This window comes from Bidens hawaiensis, unplaced genomic scaffold (genome assembly GCF_021521415.1).
Source record: "Bidens hawaiensis isolate Kalapana, Puna unplaced genomic scaffold, B.hawaiensis_p1.1 tig00032722_1, whole genome shotgun sequence".
Taxonomy (NCBI): domain Eukaryota; kingdom Viridiplantae; phylum Streptophyta; class Magnoliopsida; order Asterales; family Asteraceae; genus Bidens; species Bidens hawaiensis.
Genome location: NW_027495577.1, coordinates 174,614 through 190,096, shown reverse-complemented (window position 1 = coordinate 190,096; position 15,483 = coordinate 174,614). Strand labels below are relative to the sequence as shown.

General features: G+C 36.4%; 2 protein-coding genes across 3 annotated transcripts; one reads left to right on the top strand and one right to left on the bottom strand.

The window, feature by feature from the left end:
• Positions 1 to 7,075: 7,075 nt before the first annotated feature.
• LOC143583917 (putative pectinesterase/pectinesterase inhibitor 51) lies at positions 7,076 to 9,755 on the top strand. Its single transcript, XM_077066091.1, has 2 exons — positions 7,076 to 8,021; positions 8,760 to 9,755. Exons 1-2 carry the CDS (start codon positions 7,076 to 7,078, stop codon positions 9,437 to 9,439), a joined length of 1,626 nt encoding a protein of 541 aa, XP_076922206.1. The 3' UTR covers positions 9,440 to 9,755.
• A 1,909-nt stretch (positions 9,756 to 11,664) lies between these two features.
• LOC143583916 (actin-7) lies at positions 11,665 to 15,142 on the bottom strand. Of its 2 annotated transcripts, none has more exons than XM_077066089.1 (5): positions 14,962 to 15,142; positions 14,057 to 14,124; positions 13,577 to 13,970; positions 12,865 to 13,478; positions 11,665 to 12,084 (listed from the first exon to the last, which is right to left on the bottom strand). In XM_077066089.1, the coding sequence occupies exons 2-5, from the start codon at positions 14,114 to 14,116 to the stop codon at positions 12,019 to 12,021; spliced, it is 1,134 nt and encodes a 377-aa protein (XP_076922204.1). In that variant the 5' UTR covers positions 14,117 to 14,124; positions 14,962 to 15,142; the 3' UTR covers positions 11,665 to 12,018. The 2 variants fall into 2 exon arrangements, with proteins under 2 accessions (XP_076922204.1, XP_076922205.1); XM_077066090.1 differs by having other exon boundaries at positions 14,959 to 15,087.
• Between the last annotated feature and the right edge of the window lie 341 nt (positions 15,143 to 15,483).

The following is a 15,483-nucleotide window of genomic DNA, read 5'->3' as shown; positions in this document are numbered from 1 at the left end:
AAGACAGATTTCTACTTGAAAGATTACTCTATTCAACAGATCATAACATATCAATTAATTCACCAAAAATCGTCACAAAAGCACACATGAGTTAGGTTTCCAGAACTATTTTTATTGTATTTTTATTCCACATAATTTTCTCACAAAGACCAAAACATTACAGTAAACTCACAGCAGTCAAAATCATGCGCAGCAGAATGTTATTTGTTATTCCTGTTAAATGAAAAATCCAATTAATGCAAGACCAATTGGGTTAGGTTCCTAACTCAATGTATTTTCTTCCAGAAGTGGAACCAACCCATTTGGTCTTGTAGTTTATGAGATATCTTAGTCGCAAAACAGCCTAACGGCAGGTCTCCCAAATCAGCCTTGCACAACAGTTTTATAAAATAATAAAAACAGACTTTTATACGTCCAAAAATTACAAACTCAGACTTTTCAGAAACTAGACCCGACCTAGTATACTGTAGAATCAACAATCGTATCAAAACATAACATTAACATCGAGTTACAGCCGTCCAAACACGAATTCAATAATCTGTCCAGCATCAGTTTTCATCAAAACTCAATAAACAATTAACCTATGAACTAACAATCATGCATGTAACCCTAAATCATCAACAAACAACATATTTAACACTTAGGGTTTATGATTACAGGTTTAATCATACAATTAAATGATAGAATGGATTAGATATGGTGTTTATATTACCTAATTAGCTTCTTAACTCTTCGATCAAGCTTGAAACCGACTTGTATACGTGTGTGTGTGTGTGCCTTGTGGCTCGGTCGACGAGAAAGGAGAGGGGAGGGAGAGAGGGGATTAGGGTTTAGGTTATTAATATGTTGTTTATATATATAATTATGTTACACTTAACACCCTTAAGCTTCTAATTAATCAATTTCTAGCATAACATAGACTTTTGCATCTTGAGTTAATGTTTTACATATGAATATCAAATAACAAATAAACCTAACACATAATTCTCAAATACTTATTGTTTGGATGTTTTTCGTTTATTCACCAATGGTTTGCGTCAACTCGTTTGTGTTTCGGTGCAATCCCGAAAGACTACATGTGTAGTGATTGTCAAGCGTCATTTAAAACCCTAGTTTAAATGTAATGAGATGTGCGTTATAGATCAAGTGATCTTAAGTTTGAATTGATGGAGTTTGAATTAACGGAGTTAACCTGAAATTGACGAGTGTCACATTAATTCGAGGAAATCCCAATCATCTTCCTTGGGTTGGTTTAACAGTTTACTATTACTCGAAGCCATTACGGGTTTTCTTTCTTTGTATGTCAGCCCGTCTATAAAACACTTCACCATATCCAATAATTCGATATGATAATGCGGGCATTTTCTGATAATCTCTTTGAAACGGGTGAAAGCTTCATGAAACAGTTCAACTGTTAACTGCTGAAAGTGACGGATTTCAATTCTGGCTTCGTCTATCTTCGCTTGTGAATAGGACTCATCTAAAAACACTTGATGCATCTCATCCTAGTTCCAAATACTGCACATTGGTAACGATTTGAACTAATATTTGGCCTTTTCTTTTAATGAGAACTGAAATAAACGCATCCGAACTTCATCCGGATTTAAAGTTCCATCACCAATCAACCCACAAATTGCCTAAAATCTGACATATGTGAATACGGGTCTTATGAGGCCATACAGTGAAAAGTGGGTAAACAATTGATGTAAGACAAACGAGAGCTAAATGTATGTTGTCCCAAAACACGCACTTGCGAACTATCGGTGAAGCACCATCATACATAGCCGGCTGAACCGACTGTTAACATCCTGAACTAGAGCCATTATATTACTTCTTCGTGTAACACCCCGGCTTTAAGCGGACTACGCCCGGGTGTAACGTACAGATCACTCATAGCTCGTAACACTATTAAAGCGGCAATAATTATATTTATTTCGTTTCATAACGTAACGAGTACACAATTATTCGAAATTAAAAATAAAAAGAAACACTTCATCAAAACAATAAATAAGTTCTTTATTCAAATAACCTAAGGTATACTAATGATCTTCATCCTTAGCATGCCATCGATTCAACCTGTAGCACGTTGAAAATAATATATTTTTCAACAATTAAGTTGGTGAGTTTTCATAAGTTTTAGCGTATACATATATATATATAAAAGGCGCGATTCAACTTTCGTAATGCAATAAATATTCTAGCGTAAAGTAACTGAAATCAATTAATGTCATCCTCCCGTTCCTTTAGCCGAGGCCATAGTAATAGTGGAAATGAGAACCACCTTACGAACAACCGAAGTCGTAACGTTAGACGGCGCGGGTGCGTCCCGTCAGACCCTCCCACTATGTGTATGTGTATGTGTATGTGTTTGCGTAACTTCCACCATAAGAATAGTAAACACGTTGCAAGCAAGTTCACGTATACGCTAATTGTGAATCGGTTTATAAATAAGCACATAACTAACGAGATAAAACTTGTGACATGCTACCCCAAAATATTAGAAGCGTTAAAACGGGGTTATGAAGAACTCACTTGGAATAGGGAATACGGTAACGAGGAGATGGTAACGATTAGAGCAAACTAGTTGGTCCAGAGAGAAGTCCCGATAATTTGTCCTAGTTATAAGGTATAAACAACATAAATACCTAAAGCGAAAAGAACAAACTAAACATGAATATAAAACAAAAATAGGTTTATAATAGATTTGGGGATCGTTAATTTGTTACGTATATTTAAAACGGGTTTTTTAAAAGTGTAATTAAAACTTTTATTAGTTTAGTTATTTTTATAAATCGTGTTGGAATATTAAACGAAAACTATAAGTTTAACCATTTAAAATATATATTCCGAATTATATATATATATATATATATATATATATATATACGAAAATGTTAAATAAACTCTATTTTAAAGGTTCAATGGGGTTCGGTTTAGTTAAACGAGTGTAAACATTTTTTATTCTAATATAGTAAAGTATTTAATAATTAAAAAGGTTTAGAAACAATAATATTAAAAATATCAACAAAAACCGGGCCTGGAGGAATCGAACCCGCGCCCCAGGCCGGTTCAAGGTGTTTACCCAAATGTACTAACCATCTGGACCAGTCTCTGTTTTGTTTAGAACATAAGAACCAATATTTAAATATGGTAGTTCTGGTTTTCCCCAAATTCATTATAAACCCTAAACCTAATCGATCCCAATTGAAGATTATATACTCTCTGTTGATAAAAACTGATAGAGGGGTTTTATCAAATGCCCAAAACCGAACCCAGCCCATATATTAATTACCTAATATGATGAGGGATTGAAGGAGAACCAAAAGCTAGGGTTTCGGCCAAAACGCGATGTCAAACGAGATTCAGAACGGCTTCTTAGATGCAATTGTCTTAAGGGTTTGCTTTACGATAGTGAGATGATGGTGTGGAGCATTTTAATTGAGTTTTGGACTCGTATTTATAGGCTAACGAGGTCAAAATTAGCCGCGACTTAGTTAACGAAAATTGATTTAAAAGATTCGATTTTTATCTGTCAATTACGTGTTATTACCATACATATGATTGGCGTGAAGGTTAAGGATCAACGAATTAAACCAAATTCCGGATTTTATGGGTTAATTAGAAGCGAGATATGGAAAGGGGGGGCTGTCGGTGGTGACGGGAAAGGAGGGGGAAGAAGAAGATTTGAATAATGTTTGCAAACTAGTCCTCATAGTTTGGTTTGGCGATCAATGTAAACAATATAGTGTGGGGCTAAAAGTGAACATATTAGATACTTTAAGCGATTATAAATTATATTATTACGAGTCGTGCGTAAATAGAACAATAAAGATAAACTAAATAACATAATTATTAATCGGACGTTTTTTATTAAATATGAAGATCCATACCAACGGTAATAAAACGTACGTAAACATGACAACGAACTTGATGAATGTCACACTTCGGCCCTCTCTGTTAACCTGATCCCGAACCTCTGTTCAGCACCTTGTCTCCCGTGACTTCTATCAACCCTATTTCTTCTAACGCCATCTCGGTTTCTTCCCGCACTTCTGTTTATAATCTCGGCATCCTGCTGACCTGGAATTTCTTCTTCTTCCCAACCATCATCAAGCTCCTTCACAGGCTTAAACTCGGTATTCTGTCTAATCCGCCGGTCGGCCCAATTATTACCATCTTGTCATGGCCCAATTATCACCCTCTTCATCTTTGGTGTGAATATTGACATAGTCTTCATTTCGGTACACATGAGTTCTGTGATGGGGGGGTTGCTTTAGAGCTGATGGCCCAAGTTGTTGGTTGTTTCGGTTTCTAGATTTCCGAGCTGATTTGGTTCGGTTTTGTTGTTGGTCTGTATTGACAGATGGAATTTGGTTATTTTCAGACTAGTTTTGGTCATTATTGTGGTTAGGGTGAAAGATGTTGTCTTCAGATGAAGGGTTTCAGTTCGAGTTCTGGATTTAATTTTGATTCTGGTTTTGGTCTTCCATATCTGACCCTCTGTGCTGAGCTCGGTTTTATCGGGCTAACCTCTCAATTTATGGCTCAAAGATAAGTGGAGATTGTCTTCCTGAATGGCGGAGTGTACATAAAACCGTTACATGCACAACTGACAAACCCCGCGTAAAAAGGGATAATGAAAATTAAAAAAAAAAACTAAGAATAAATCAAAAACTTAAATAATATTAAACAAAGAAATAAAATAACACAAAACACTAAGCGCACCAAATCCTCGACAACAGTGTTATTTTGATGCTAGACCGTCGTGATCTAGTAAAAAACAATCATGTATCCTAATCACCTTAAATTAGTCAAGGAAAGTATGGTGTCGAACCACAAGGAGCATGTGGCCAGTGTAACATGTAATCTATGTCTAACATTATGAAGTAGCCATTAAGAGTGCTGATTACACTAGTAATGGTTAGAGTTTAGAATCAAACAGACAGGTAATCAAGTTTCAAACAAATAACAAGAACAAATCACATCAGAGGTTCAAGCATGTAACAAACATCAATCTCATGTCATTTAACATGTTAATTGTCAATAATCAAATATGGTTAATCAACTAGTCAAACCTTAGGCATCAACAATCGCTAACACGTGGCACTTGTTATCAAATGGTCCCTGCTAGCATGACTCAACTAAAGGCAATTATGTGCATCATCATATTCAAACTAATCAATACAACCCTATGAAAATGTATCACAGCAACTGGCAAAGTAATCGTATTGATTGAAATAAACTTAAACCGATTGAGTGCACAATCATACCAAACATCAATGATCATAGATCGATAATAAACAATTACAATTAGTTCGTTATTAAAAAATGAGAAAAACTGTAAACGTTACAATACTCTACATCCCGGGTATGATCCGATGAGTCTTCAATCTTCATGGAATTCGGAGTTGATTTGATGAAATAATTGTTGTTTTTCATTCCTAGAAAGGTCTACAGCCTCCGGAGATATGTTAATTTCTCAAACCCAAATTTTATGCTTATATAGGGTTTAAATTGCGACTTCCGTAGTTTAATTCATTTCAACACATGGTACTCTAGTTTCAACAAATGGTACTATGGCTCAGAAAATGGTACTCTAACTTTAGAGTATGATACTCTAATTCATCAAACCATACTTAAAAATTCCTGATGTACGCTCTTCTTGTGCTCAATATATGATACTCTGATTTCAGCAAATGGTATGTTAAACCAACATTTCCTGGATTCTTCAGTTTTGATCATACACTAACACACGTCATCCCGGGACTTCATCATGTGTTCGTTCAAGCCCAATTTAACCATGTTAACATCCAGTGTCCTATAGTACACTAAACACGTATGAAGTACCATTGTTCGTACAAATAAATAGCTAAATTTATATAAATAACACAGTAATATACGAACTTAATACATGACCACCAGAGACCAAAGTGGGAAGAACATAAATGGAATAACTCACATTTTATTTCTCCACATGCAAGATATATGTCAATTACGTCATCATTTTAAATATTGCATCATCATTTTAAATATCTATAACTTTTTCATACATTATTTTATTAAAAATTCACCATAATAATGAATGGTTTTTTTATCTTTTATATTAGTATGACTTTAAATAAATATTACACAGTGATCTAAAGCGTAAAACTCAATGGTAATTACACATTACACAATGACCTGAACGTAATACATAATTAAAGTGATACTCTTTTATTAAGTGAATGTCATATGTCAATCCCGAATAAAAACACTGAACGTAATATACAATGAGTAAAACATAATGATCATTAGAGAGAAACAATGGATAATAAAAGACAAAATAATGAGCACAAGGAGACAATGACGTAAATTTTGTTTTAATTTTTATCTTTAATATGAGTAACAAGTGAAAAACACAATGACCCTAACCTATAACACAGTGTATAGAAAACTTAATTAAAAAATACAATGACCAACCAATAACACAATATATAAACTCATCAATTTTTTTAATTTTTTATAGCAATATGGTATTTATATTAAAAGTTTGAAAATGTTCGTTATTATAATGAATGTAAAAAAAAACTAAATATTTTTGTATGAAAAGATTATAAACATTTAAAATAATAAAAAAATTGATGTCTACCGTATAAGAATAGAAAGTCTACAAATATAAGTTGTTCTTTTTGAGTCATTCTCATCCATTTTTCCTTCCCATATTAATTACAACCACTTTCTATTTATTATATACTTTATATTTTAGCCTTGATCTTTAACCTTAATTTTTATTGGTGAATGTTATTATATACAATTAAATATTAGTCCAGAAATGTACTTTTTGTAATTCATAAATTTAATAGATTATATATGGTTTGGACCCATCAAGTCACGTTATGGGTGTTTTTATCTTGTAACCTAACGCTAGTGGGGTACAACAGTGTATTAAACCCGTCTCATACCCACAAATTAGACCCACACCAAAGCCATCATCACTACATTCCAAATTAATGAATTGTCAATCTCACCCCTATATATATATATATATATATAAACCTTTCTCATCAAAACAAAAACATTCATTATCATTAATATTATGATGGCTACCATGAGTACCATCTCCATCCTCTTCATCTCTCTTCTTCTTTTCACTAATCCAATTTCTTCCGCCAGCAGACGCGGCCACCAGTTGATTAAGGATGCATCAACTTCTTCTGATCTGGTCCGTCAAGCTTGTAAAGCTACACGGAACCAGCAGCTATGTGAGTCTTCACTCGGCCGTTATCCTAACAGAAACCTGTTGGAAATGATGCAATCGGCTTTAACCGTAACTTCCGAAAACTTACACAAAGCACAATCGATGGCTCAGTCAATTCTCGACTCTGCAGGTGGTAATGTTAACAAAACCGCCGCCGCTCATAACTGCATTGAGCATTTAAACAATTCTGGATACCGTATTGAATCAACCAGTCAGGCGTTGCCAAGTGGTGGTGGAGAGAGAAAACACGCACGTGCATGGACCAGTGCCGCACTGGCGTACCAGTACGACTGCTGGGCCGCGTTGATATACGTGAACGATACGAGTATGATCAATGAAACGATGTCGTTTATGAATACGTTGATTGGTTACACTAGTAACGCCTTGAGTTTAATGATGGCGTACGACGTGTTTGGTGACAACACGTCATTGTGGGCCCCGCCCAGGACGGAGAGGGATGGGTTTTGGGAGGGTGGTGGGGAGTCCGGGGTTGGGGGCCCACAGCTGGGGGTGCCTAAAGGGTTGAAGGCGGATGTCACGGTGTGTAAATCGGGTGGGTGTGATTACACGACCGTCCAGGAGGGGGTGAATGCCGCGCCTGATTGGGGATACGGGCGGCGGTTTGTGATTTGGGTGAAAACGGGGGTTTATGAGGAAACGGTTCGGGTGGATCTTGAGAAGCAGAATGTGGTGGTTTTGGGGGATGGGATGGGTAAAACGGTAATTACTGGGTCGTTGAATGTGGGCCAACCCGGGCTCTCCACGTATAACACAGCCACGTTTGGTAAGTCGAACCCTATACCCTAAACCTTAATCACAGTGTAGGTTTTGATTTTTTCGGTTTGGGTTTGATTTTGGTTTATTTCAGGTTTTGTTCGGTTTCAATTTTTCGAGTTCTGCTGTACTCTAGCCTTGAAATTTTTGGGCTGGAGAAAGAATTAACTTAAAATAATGACTTTTCGTATAAATGTTTTTACTAATTCGTGATTAATATTATACTTTTTTACTAAAATATTTGGGTTAAGTTATTTACTAAATTTGTATATTCGATTTTGTTAAGGTTTTTTTGTTTTTAATTACGTACAAAACCAAACTGAAAGTTTGGTTTTTACAAAAATATAAAACTAAACTGCCGTTCTGTTTGGTTTCGGTTTCTTCTATTTGGCTTGAAAACTTTCAACCGGAAAAAAATTGACTCAAAATAATAAGTTTTTGGCCTAAATCTTTTTATGAATTTCTAATTAACTAATTATATGTTTAGGATATAATATTTGGATTACACTATTTATTAAACTCTTATAAATTACTTAACATTCAAAATAAAAAAATGAAAGACTCAGATTCGATTTTTTTTCTGTTCTGGTTAGTGGTTGCAAAACCAATACCAAACCAAAGTTTCGTTTTTAAAAAATATATAATCAAATCATGGTTTTTTGTATTCGGTTTTTTTATTTTTTCGGTTTCATATGCACCCTAGTCCCTTATGGAGTTATGGGCCCTAAGTTACTTTTTTCTACAACAGGGGTACTCGGAGACGGATTCATGGCAAGTGGTTTAACCATCGAGAACACTGCGGGTCCCGACGCGCACCAAGCGGTCGCGTTCCGCTCCGACAGCGACCAATCCATAATCGAAAACTGTGAATTCCTAGGCAATCAAGACACGCTTTACGCCCACTCACTTCGCCAGTTTTACAAATCATGTCACATTGAAGGCAATGTAGATTTCATATTTGGCAACTCTGCTTCTATTTTCCAAGACTGCACCATCCTGGTTCGTCCACGTCAGCTTAACCCCGAAAAGGGCGAGAACAACGTGGTCACAGCTCATGGCCGGATAGACCCCGCTCAGTCCACGGGTTTTGTGTTCCAAAACTGTTTGATCAACGGGACCGAAGAGTATGTGAGGCTATACAACAGTAACCCGAAAGTCCATAAGAACTTTCTTGGAAGGCCGTGGAAGGAGTTCTCGAGGACGGTGTTTATAGATTGTGATTTGGAGGCGTTGATCACATCACCCGGGTGGATGCCATGGACGGGTGATTTTGCATTGAAGACGCTTTATTATGGCGAGTTTGGTAATATTGGGAAGGGTGCGAATTTGTCAGGACGAGTGGCGTGGAGTGGTCGAATTCCAGCCGAGCATGTTGGTGTTTATTCGGTTGGGAATTTCCTCCAAGGTGATCAATGGAGGCTTTGTTAATTGTTAATTAACTTTTTAGCGAATTTAAATAAATATAGAACGAATCGAGCTTTGGTAAAGAATCACATGATCGATTAAACTAAACACTGTTGTTTCTTTTTTCAAAGGCGTCTCCCGCTTATCTCATCCGGTATTGCAGCCGCTTGTGTCTTCTGCCACAACTACAACCGCAGCCCGGTTCCTTCGTCCAGACCACTATACTTTACACTTTTATAGATCAGCTTATATTTTGTGTTATCTAATGTTTTCTTTTTTTATGATTGTTTGGACTTAGGTTGTTGTTTGTTTATAACCAGTTTTTAAAAACCGAATTTAAGGTTAGAGTTAGAGCAGCCACTCTACTTGTTATCTGGTTGTGAAGATTTTAAACCTGCAGAACCTTATGATATGAAAAGAGATGTGTAGGAATATTTGTGGTGCATTTAAGCACAATTTATTCAAAGGTCTAATAATGCAGGGGCATATGGGCGGATGGACATTAGGTTGAGGAAGGGCCCCCCACATAACTAATAATAGCCACTAATCTTAAGTTCATTAATAAAAACTTTAGCCACATAGTGTCACACTATTCCAACACACACACACATACAACCCACCCACCTAATTTCACACTATCAAACCAGTACCGAAGCTTGGACACATAAAACCGGGGAATATGTAAATTTACAATACTGGGTAAAAAAAGGAGGGGGGCCACCCCATGTCATACGTCCCTGCATCAAAATGCTTTTTATATATATGCAAGAGGTCATTAACGTGTACGCAAAAGACCGTTTGAAAAATAGAGGGCTATGATTTGACATAAAGAACTGTAAGCGGCCGTCTGGTGCAACTTCAAACAGCCGTTCTACCACGGTATGGGTACGCAGGACCACCGACCACGGCTTTAAAGTTAACTAGTTTGCCTTTAAAAAGGGTGACTAACATACTGGTTTCGTTTACCAAGCTATTGTGAATCTCAAAGTGGAACGTTGTTGCTTGAAGCTTATCACTGAGATCATAAAACAAAATATTAACTAGGAACTGAATGAGTGGTGATAAGATAAGCATATAACATGTGTATATCCAGTGGTCACTTTTACGCATTATGAATGAGTGGTGAATATAAGATAAGCATATATATCACATGCATTATTAATTAATCCACTAATCCGTGACACCCCATGGGTGGAGAGCCGACAACTTCATGTGAAGGCCAAGGGTTAAGTACATCACTTTAAATATTCCAATTATTAGTAAACCCAGACGATGAGAAGAAACAACAAAATTATGGAGGATTGTTGGTCCCATCACCCATGTGGTTATGTTTTTATAGTACAACGAAATGACAATTTATCCTTGCTTATAATATTTTACTACTGATGGCCAATTTTATTAAAGCAAGCAATAGACTAGACTAGGCAAGAACATACACACCGGTTATGAATTCAATATAGGTACATCATGCATTCCAATGTAACTCAAGTAACATCACATATTATTACACAGGAATTCATAACTTTTTATGTCTTCTTTGATAAGGTTAATCGAGACCCCTTTGTTATGAAAATTCGCCTGATTCCTTGCCTTTTCATAAGCAACAACACACCGTAAAAATCGCCGATGTTACACGCTTTTTGACATCGTTTGCCCTTGTATTTAGATGAATCTGAGTAGAACACGAACCTCAAATTGCATAAAACTGGGGGGATGGATTCCACACCAACATCAATATGTTTCACCGACACAAGCACATTGTTACATATTGGACAATGGACACATTTTGTTTGTTCAGGTACACTTCTAGAAAGTGCATCTAATGTTCGTATTTTGCCATATCCAATTTCCACCCAAAGTGGACCTTTAACAGAACCTACTTGTTCCAATCTAAAACAAAAGCCAGGTTTAAATTACCTTCATTCTCACAAGCGGTTCTACATATTACACCAACTTTATGTATTCAGCATCACGGTAATGAATGACCTCAAAAGGAACTCTGATCAAATTCGTAGGTATATCTTTTTAGTTTGAGCACACAGTACTAATGTTGTAAAAGATGAGATATAATGCAACCCTTATGGATTTTTACAAGCCTGATAAACTTAATAACTGATGTTACCCAAGCCTAAAATTTTTGACCAATAATGTTGTCCAGTAAGACTGTAACTAAGCTAACAACGCTTGATCAACCAAAAAACCAAACCTTAGGCCAAAACCAATTTAACCGGAACCAATACGCCCAGCAATAAATAGAATAGAATTCTTGCACTAACATAACTTTTGGTACAATAGACATTGAAATTAATTATTCGCAACAAAAACAGATTAAATAAAGAGTTTAAATTCATAATAAAAAGATTTCACAACCACTCTTCAACTACAAACATATCTAGCAGCAATTGACAAACCGGTAGGCGGCATACCGATAATTAGAGATGAACATAATGTTTACTGTTTATCCGCCCCCTCCCTTGGCTTCCCAGTCATTTCCCAATATCTGCCAGCCTTACATAATATAGTTCACAAGAAACATAACACGAAAAAAAGGGCAACAAAAAAACCGAATAAACTCAACTTTCAAAAACCAACAATATCCATAGTTAGAAGCACTTTCGGTGGACGATGGATGGGCCTGACTCGTCGTATTCACCCTTGGAAATCCACATCTGATTATTAAACAAACAAAAGTTAGTTTCAAAACGGGGTATCAATCATGTCAGAATGGGTCGCTGAAGGTCAATGAACCCAAACACAACTCGTATATTTATTTGACATCAACCTAAACCTGAACATATTTTAAATCATGTAGCCTAAAGACCTGGCTCATATATTATAACATTTATCTAAACAAGTCAAACAGGTATCATCTGTAAAGGAGTCAACTGCTCTTGATCTACTCAAGATCGGCTCGCTAAAGGCTCGAATCAAGTCAAACTTAAAAAAAAAGCTCAGCGCCAACTGAAGGCTAAAAATGAGCCTGTTTAACAAACAAGCCCAAGTTAGAGTTTCACTCACCGAGCTCAAGTTGGCTCACGAGCCTAAACAAGCCAATTATTATATAATGTATTTCACATATATTTATTTGATAACTATGACACAGATAACTGAATAATATTGTATTAATACATATAAATTAATTAATGAACAAGAGACTGAACTTGAACTTAAAAAAATTATGTGTGAGTTAAGCTAAACCTTTAAATGAGCTCGAAACAAGCCAAAGTCGAGCTCTCTATTTGTTATGACCTGAGCTTGAGCCTAGTCGAGCTCAGGCTCGGTTCAGCTCAACTCGTTTACACCCCTATTTATAAACATGCTAACGAGTTGATGGGTTGTAAAAAATGGATTAAACATGTTGCATCCAAACAGTTTTTAGACATAACAACCCAAAACATGATCATTTTAAACAAAGTGATATAAGAGTGACTGATTTATTTTGAAAATACCTGTTGGAAGGTGCTGAGTGATGCAAGAATTGACCCTCCGATCCAGACACTGTACTTTCTCTCTGGCGGTGCAACCACCTTGATCTTCATGCTGCTAGGAGCAAGGGCAGTGATCTCCTTGCTCATCCTGTCAGCAATACCAGGGAACATGGTTGAACCACCACTGAGCACAATGTTACCATAAAGGTCCTTCCTGATATCAACATCACACTTCATGATCGAGTTGTAAGTGGTCTCATGGATACCAGCAGCTTCCATTCCGATCAAAGATGGCTGGAAGAGAACCTCAGGGCAACGGAATCTCTCTGCCCCAATTGTTATAACTTGCCCATCAGGCAGTTCATAGTTCTTTTCAACAGAAGAGCTGCTCTTTGCAGTCTCAAGCTCTTGTTCATAATCAAGAGCAACATATGCAAGCTTTTCTTTCATGTCACGGACAATTTCCCGTTCGGCAGTGGTGGTAAACATGTAACCTCTCTCGGTCAAGATTTTCATCAAGGAGTCAGTAAGATCACGACCAGCAAGATCAAGACGAAGAATGGCATGAGGAAGAGCATAACCTTCATAAATTGGAACTGTATGTGACACACCATCTCCTGAATCCAGCACAATACCTATGTGACAAAAAAATATGATTAAGTACCAAATGTTAATAAAGGTCACAAAAGTATAATCAAACACAAGCATGAAAAAAATAAATAAACAAACTGACCTGTTGTACGACCACTGGCATAAAGGGAAAGCACGGCCTGAATAGCAACATACATGGCAGGAACATTGAAGGTTTCAAACATAATCTGAGTCATCTTCTCTCTGTTGGCCTTGGGATTTAAAGGTGCCTCGGTGAGAAGAACGGGGTGCTCTTCAGGAGCAACACGAAGCTCGTTGTAGAAAGTGTGATGCCAAATCTTTTCCATGTCATCCCAGTTGCTGACAATACCGTGTTCAATAGGGTACTTCAAAGTAAGAATACCTCTCTTCGATTGTGCTTCGTCACCTACATAGGCATCTTTTTGGCCCATACCTACCATGACACCAGTGTGTCGCGGTCTACCTACAATACTTGGAAAAACAGCCCTTGGAGCATCATCGCCAGCAAATCCAGCCTGTAGATTTAAACAATAAACCAAAATATTTGTAAGCATAAAAATACAATCAAATAAAATAAAAACAAGTATAAAATAATACCAACCTTCACCATTCCAGTTCCATTGTCACAGACAAGGGGCTGAATATCCTCAGCATCGGCCATTTTATAAACTGTAACATAAAACAATTTAATAAATTTTCAGTACATCGTATACATCATGCATGATTCATAATTCATACAACTACTAAACTGAATCAAGTGTCCTTTAATCCACAAAGAACTAAATTATTCAAGTAACTTTTTCGTAACAGTACAAACCAACGAGCCACAACAGTTAAAAGTCACAACTTCTAAGTCTCAGAATGTTACTAGTTTGCTTGCTGTTTCAACAGATGATATAATTATCCAGACGCATAACACCTAACACATTAACTCACTGAAAACAACCGCACATCAGTTACAAGTTTCACAACCACAATTCCACAACAACCGACCATCACAAACTTTTATATACATAACTAAACCAAATCACAACTAACAGTCACAGATTATCCAATACCATAAGAAGTACGTGACTTCAGCTTAAAAGTACAAATCAATGTCCTAAAGGTTACGAGTCACATATAGCTAAACATTAACGCATTAATTCACACTAAAAACAGGCGAAAATCAGTTACAAATCATCTCGTGCTTGAATCAAGCAGATCATAATTCACAGATCATCCAACATACAGATCAAAGCAATCGGAATAGCAAATCAACAGATCTGGTGACGTCATATGCCAAAGTAAACGATAAATAGCAGATCTATGTAAATAATAATCAGATCAACGAAAACTAGCATCTATCGAGATACAGCTAACAGTAGGAAGCAAAAACATACAAAACTTCTTCTAAAATCAACGAATTACAACACATATAGTAACAAAAGCTTCTACAGATCAAAAAACAGTAGGAATTGAAGAGATAGAGATGTTAAAGACGAGAGTCAAAGAAAAGTCAACTACCGGAAATAGAATTAGATCTGAGAAGAAGATATTAAGGAGAAGAAGTTGGATGCCGGCGAGTTGAATGAACCAAACCCTAGCTAGTAGCTGTTTGTTTGAAATGAGAATGAGAAAGTGAGGGTTAATAATAATAATAATAATAATAATATGAGGAGAAGAGAAGAGAAAGTGGAAGAATCATTTGGACCACGAGATAAAAGTTAGAGTGACCTGTCGTTGACACCTTTACACCTTGCCAGCCTTACGATCTCTTACCTCATTCGCTCTTGTCCCTTGGATCTCTTGCCTTTTCTTTTCCAACAGTGGAAAAATATTCAAATATCACAGTTTTTATATTGTAAAACGTATTTTCGAAATTATTTTTTAAGATAAATGGGAAAAAATCAAAAATATGAAAGGCATTTCATTTTAGGTTGTAAATTGAATGTTTTAAGGAGAATTTTTATAAGGTTGTGTAACAGGTCATGACCTATCTGTCATGGACTGTACTTACGCTCTGTTCTTGAGTTTGTTAATCAAGGA

Coding starts and splice junctions, on each gene's coding strand:
- LOC143583917 (XM_077066091.1), top strand. CDS start 7,076: ATGATGGCTACCATGAGTACCATCTCCATCCTCTTCATCTCTCTTCTT. Junction 8,022..8,759: donor GTATAACACAGCCACGTTTG/GTAAGTCGAACC, acceptor TTTCTACAACAG/GGGTACTCGGAGACGGATTC.
- LOC143583916 (XM_077066089.1), bottom strand. CDS start 14,116: ATGGCCGATGCTGAGGATATTCAGCCCCTTGTCTGTGACAATGGAACT. Junction 13,479..13,576: donor TGCCAGTGGTCGTACAACAG/GTCAGTTTGTTT, acceptor TTTGTCACATAG/GTATTGTGCTGGATTCAGGA. Junction 12,085..12,864: donor CACTCAGCACCTTCCAACAG/GTATTTTCAAAA, acceptor TTTAATAATCAG/ATGTGGATTTCCAAGGGTGA.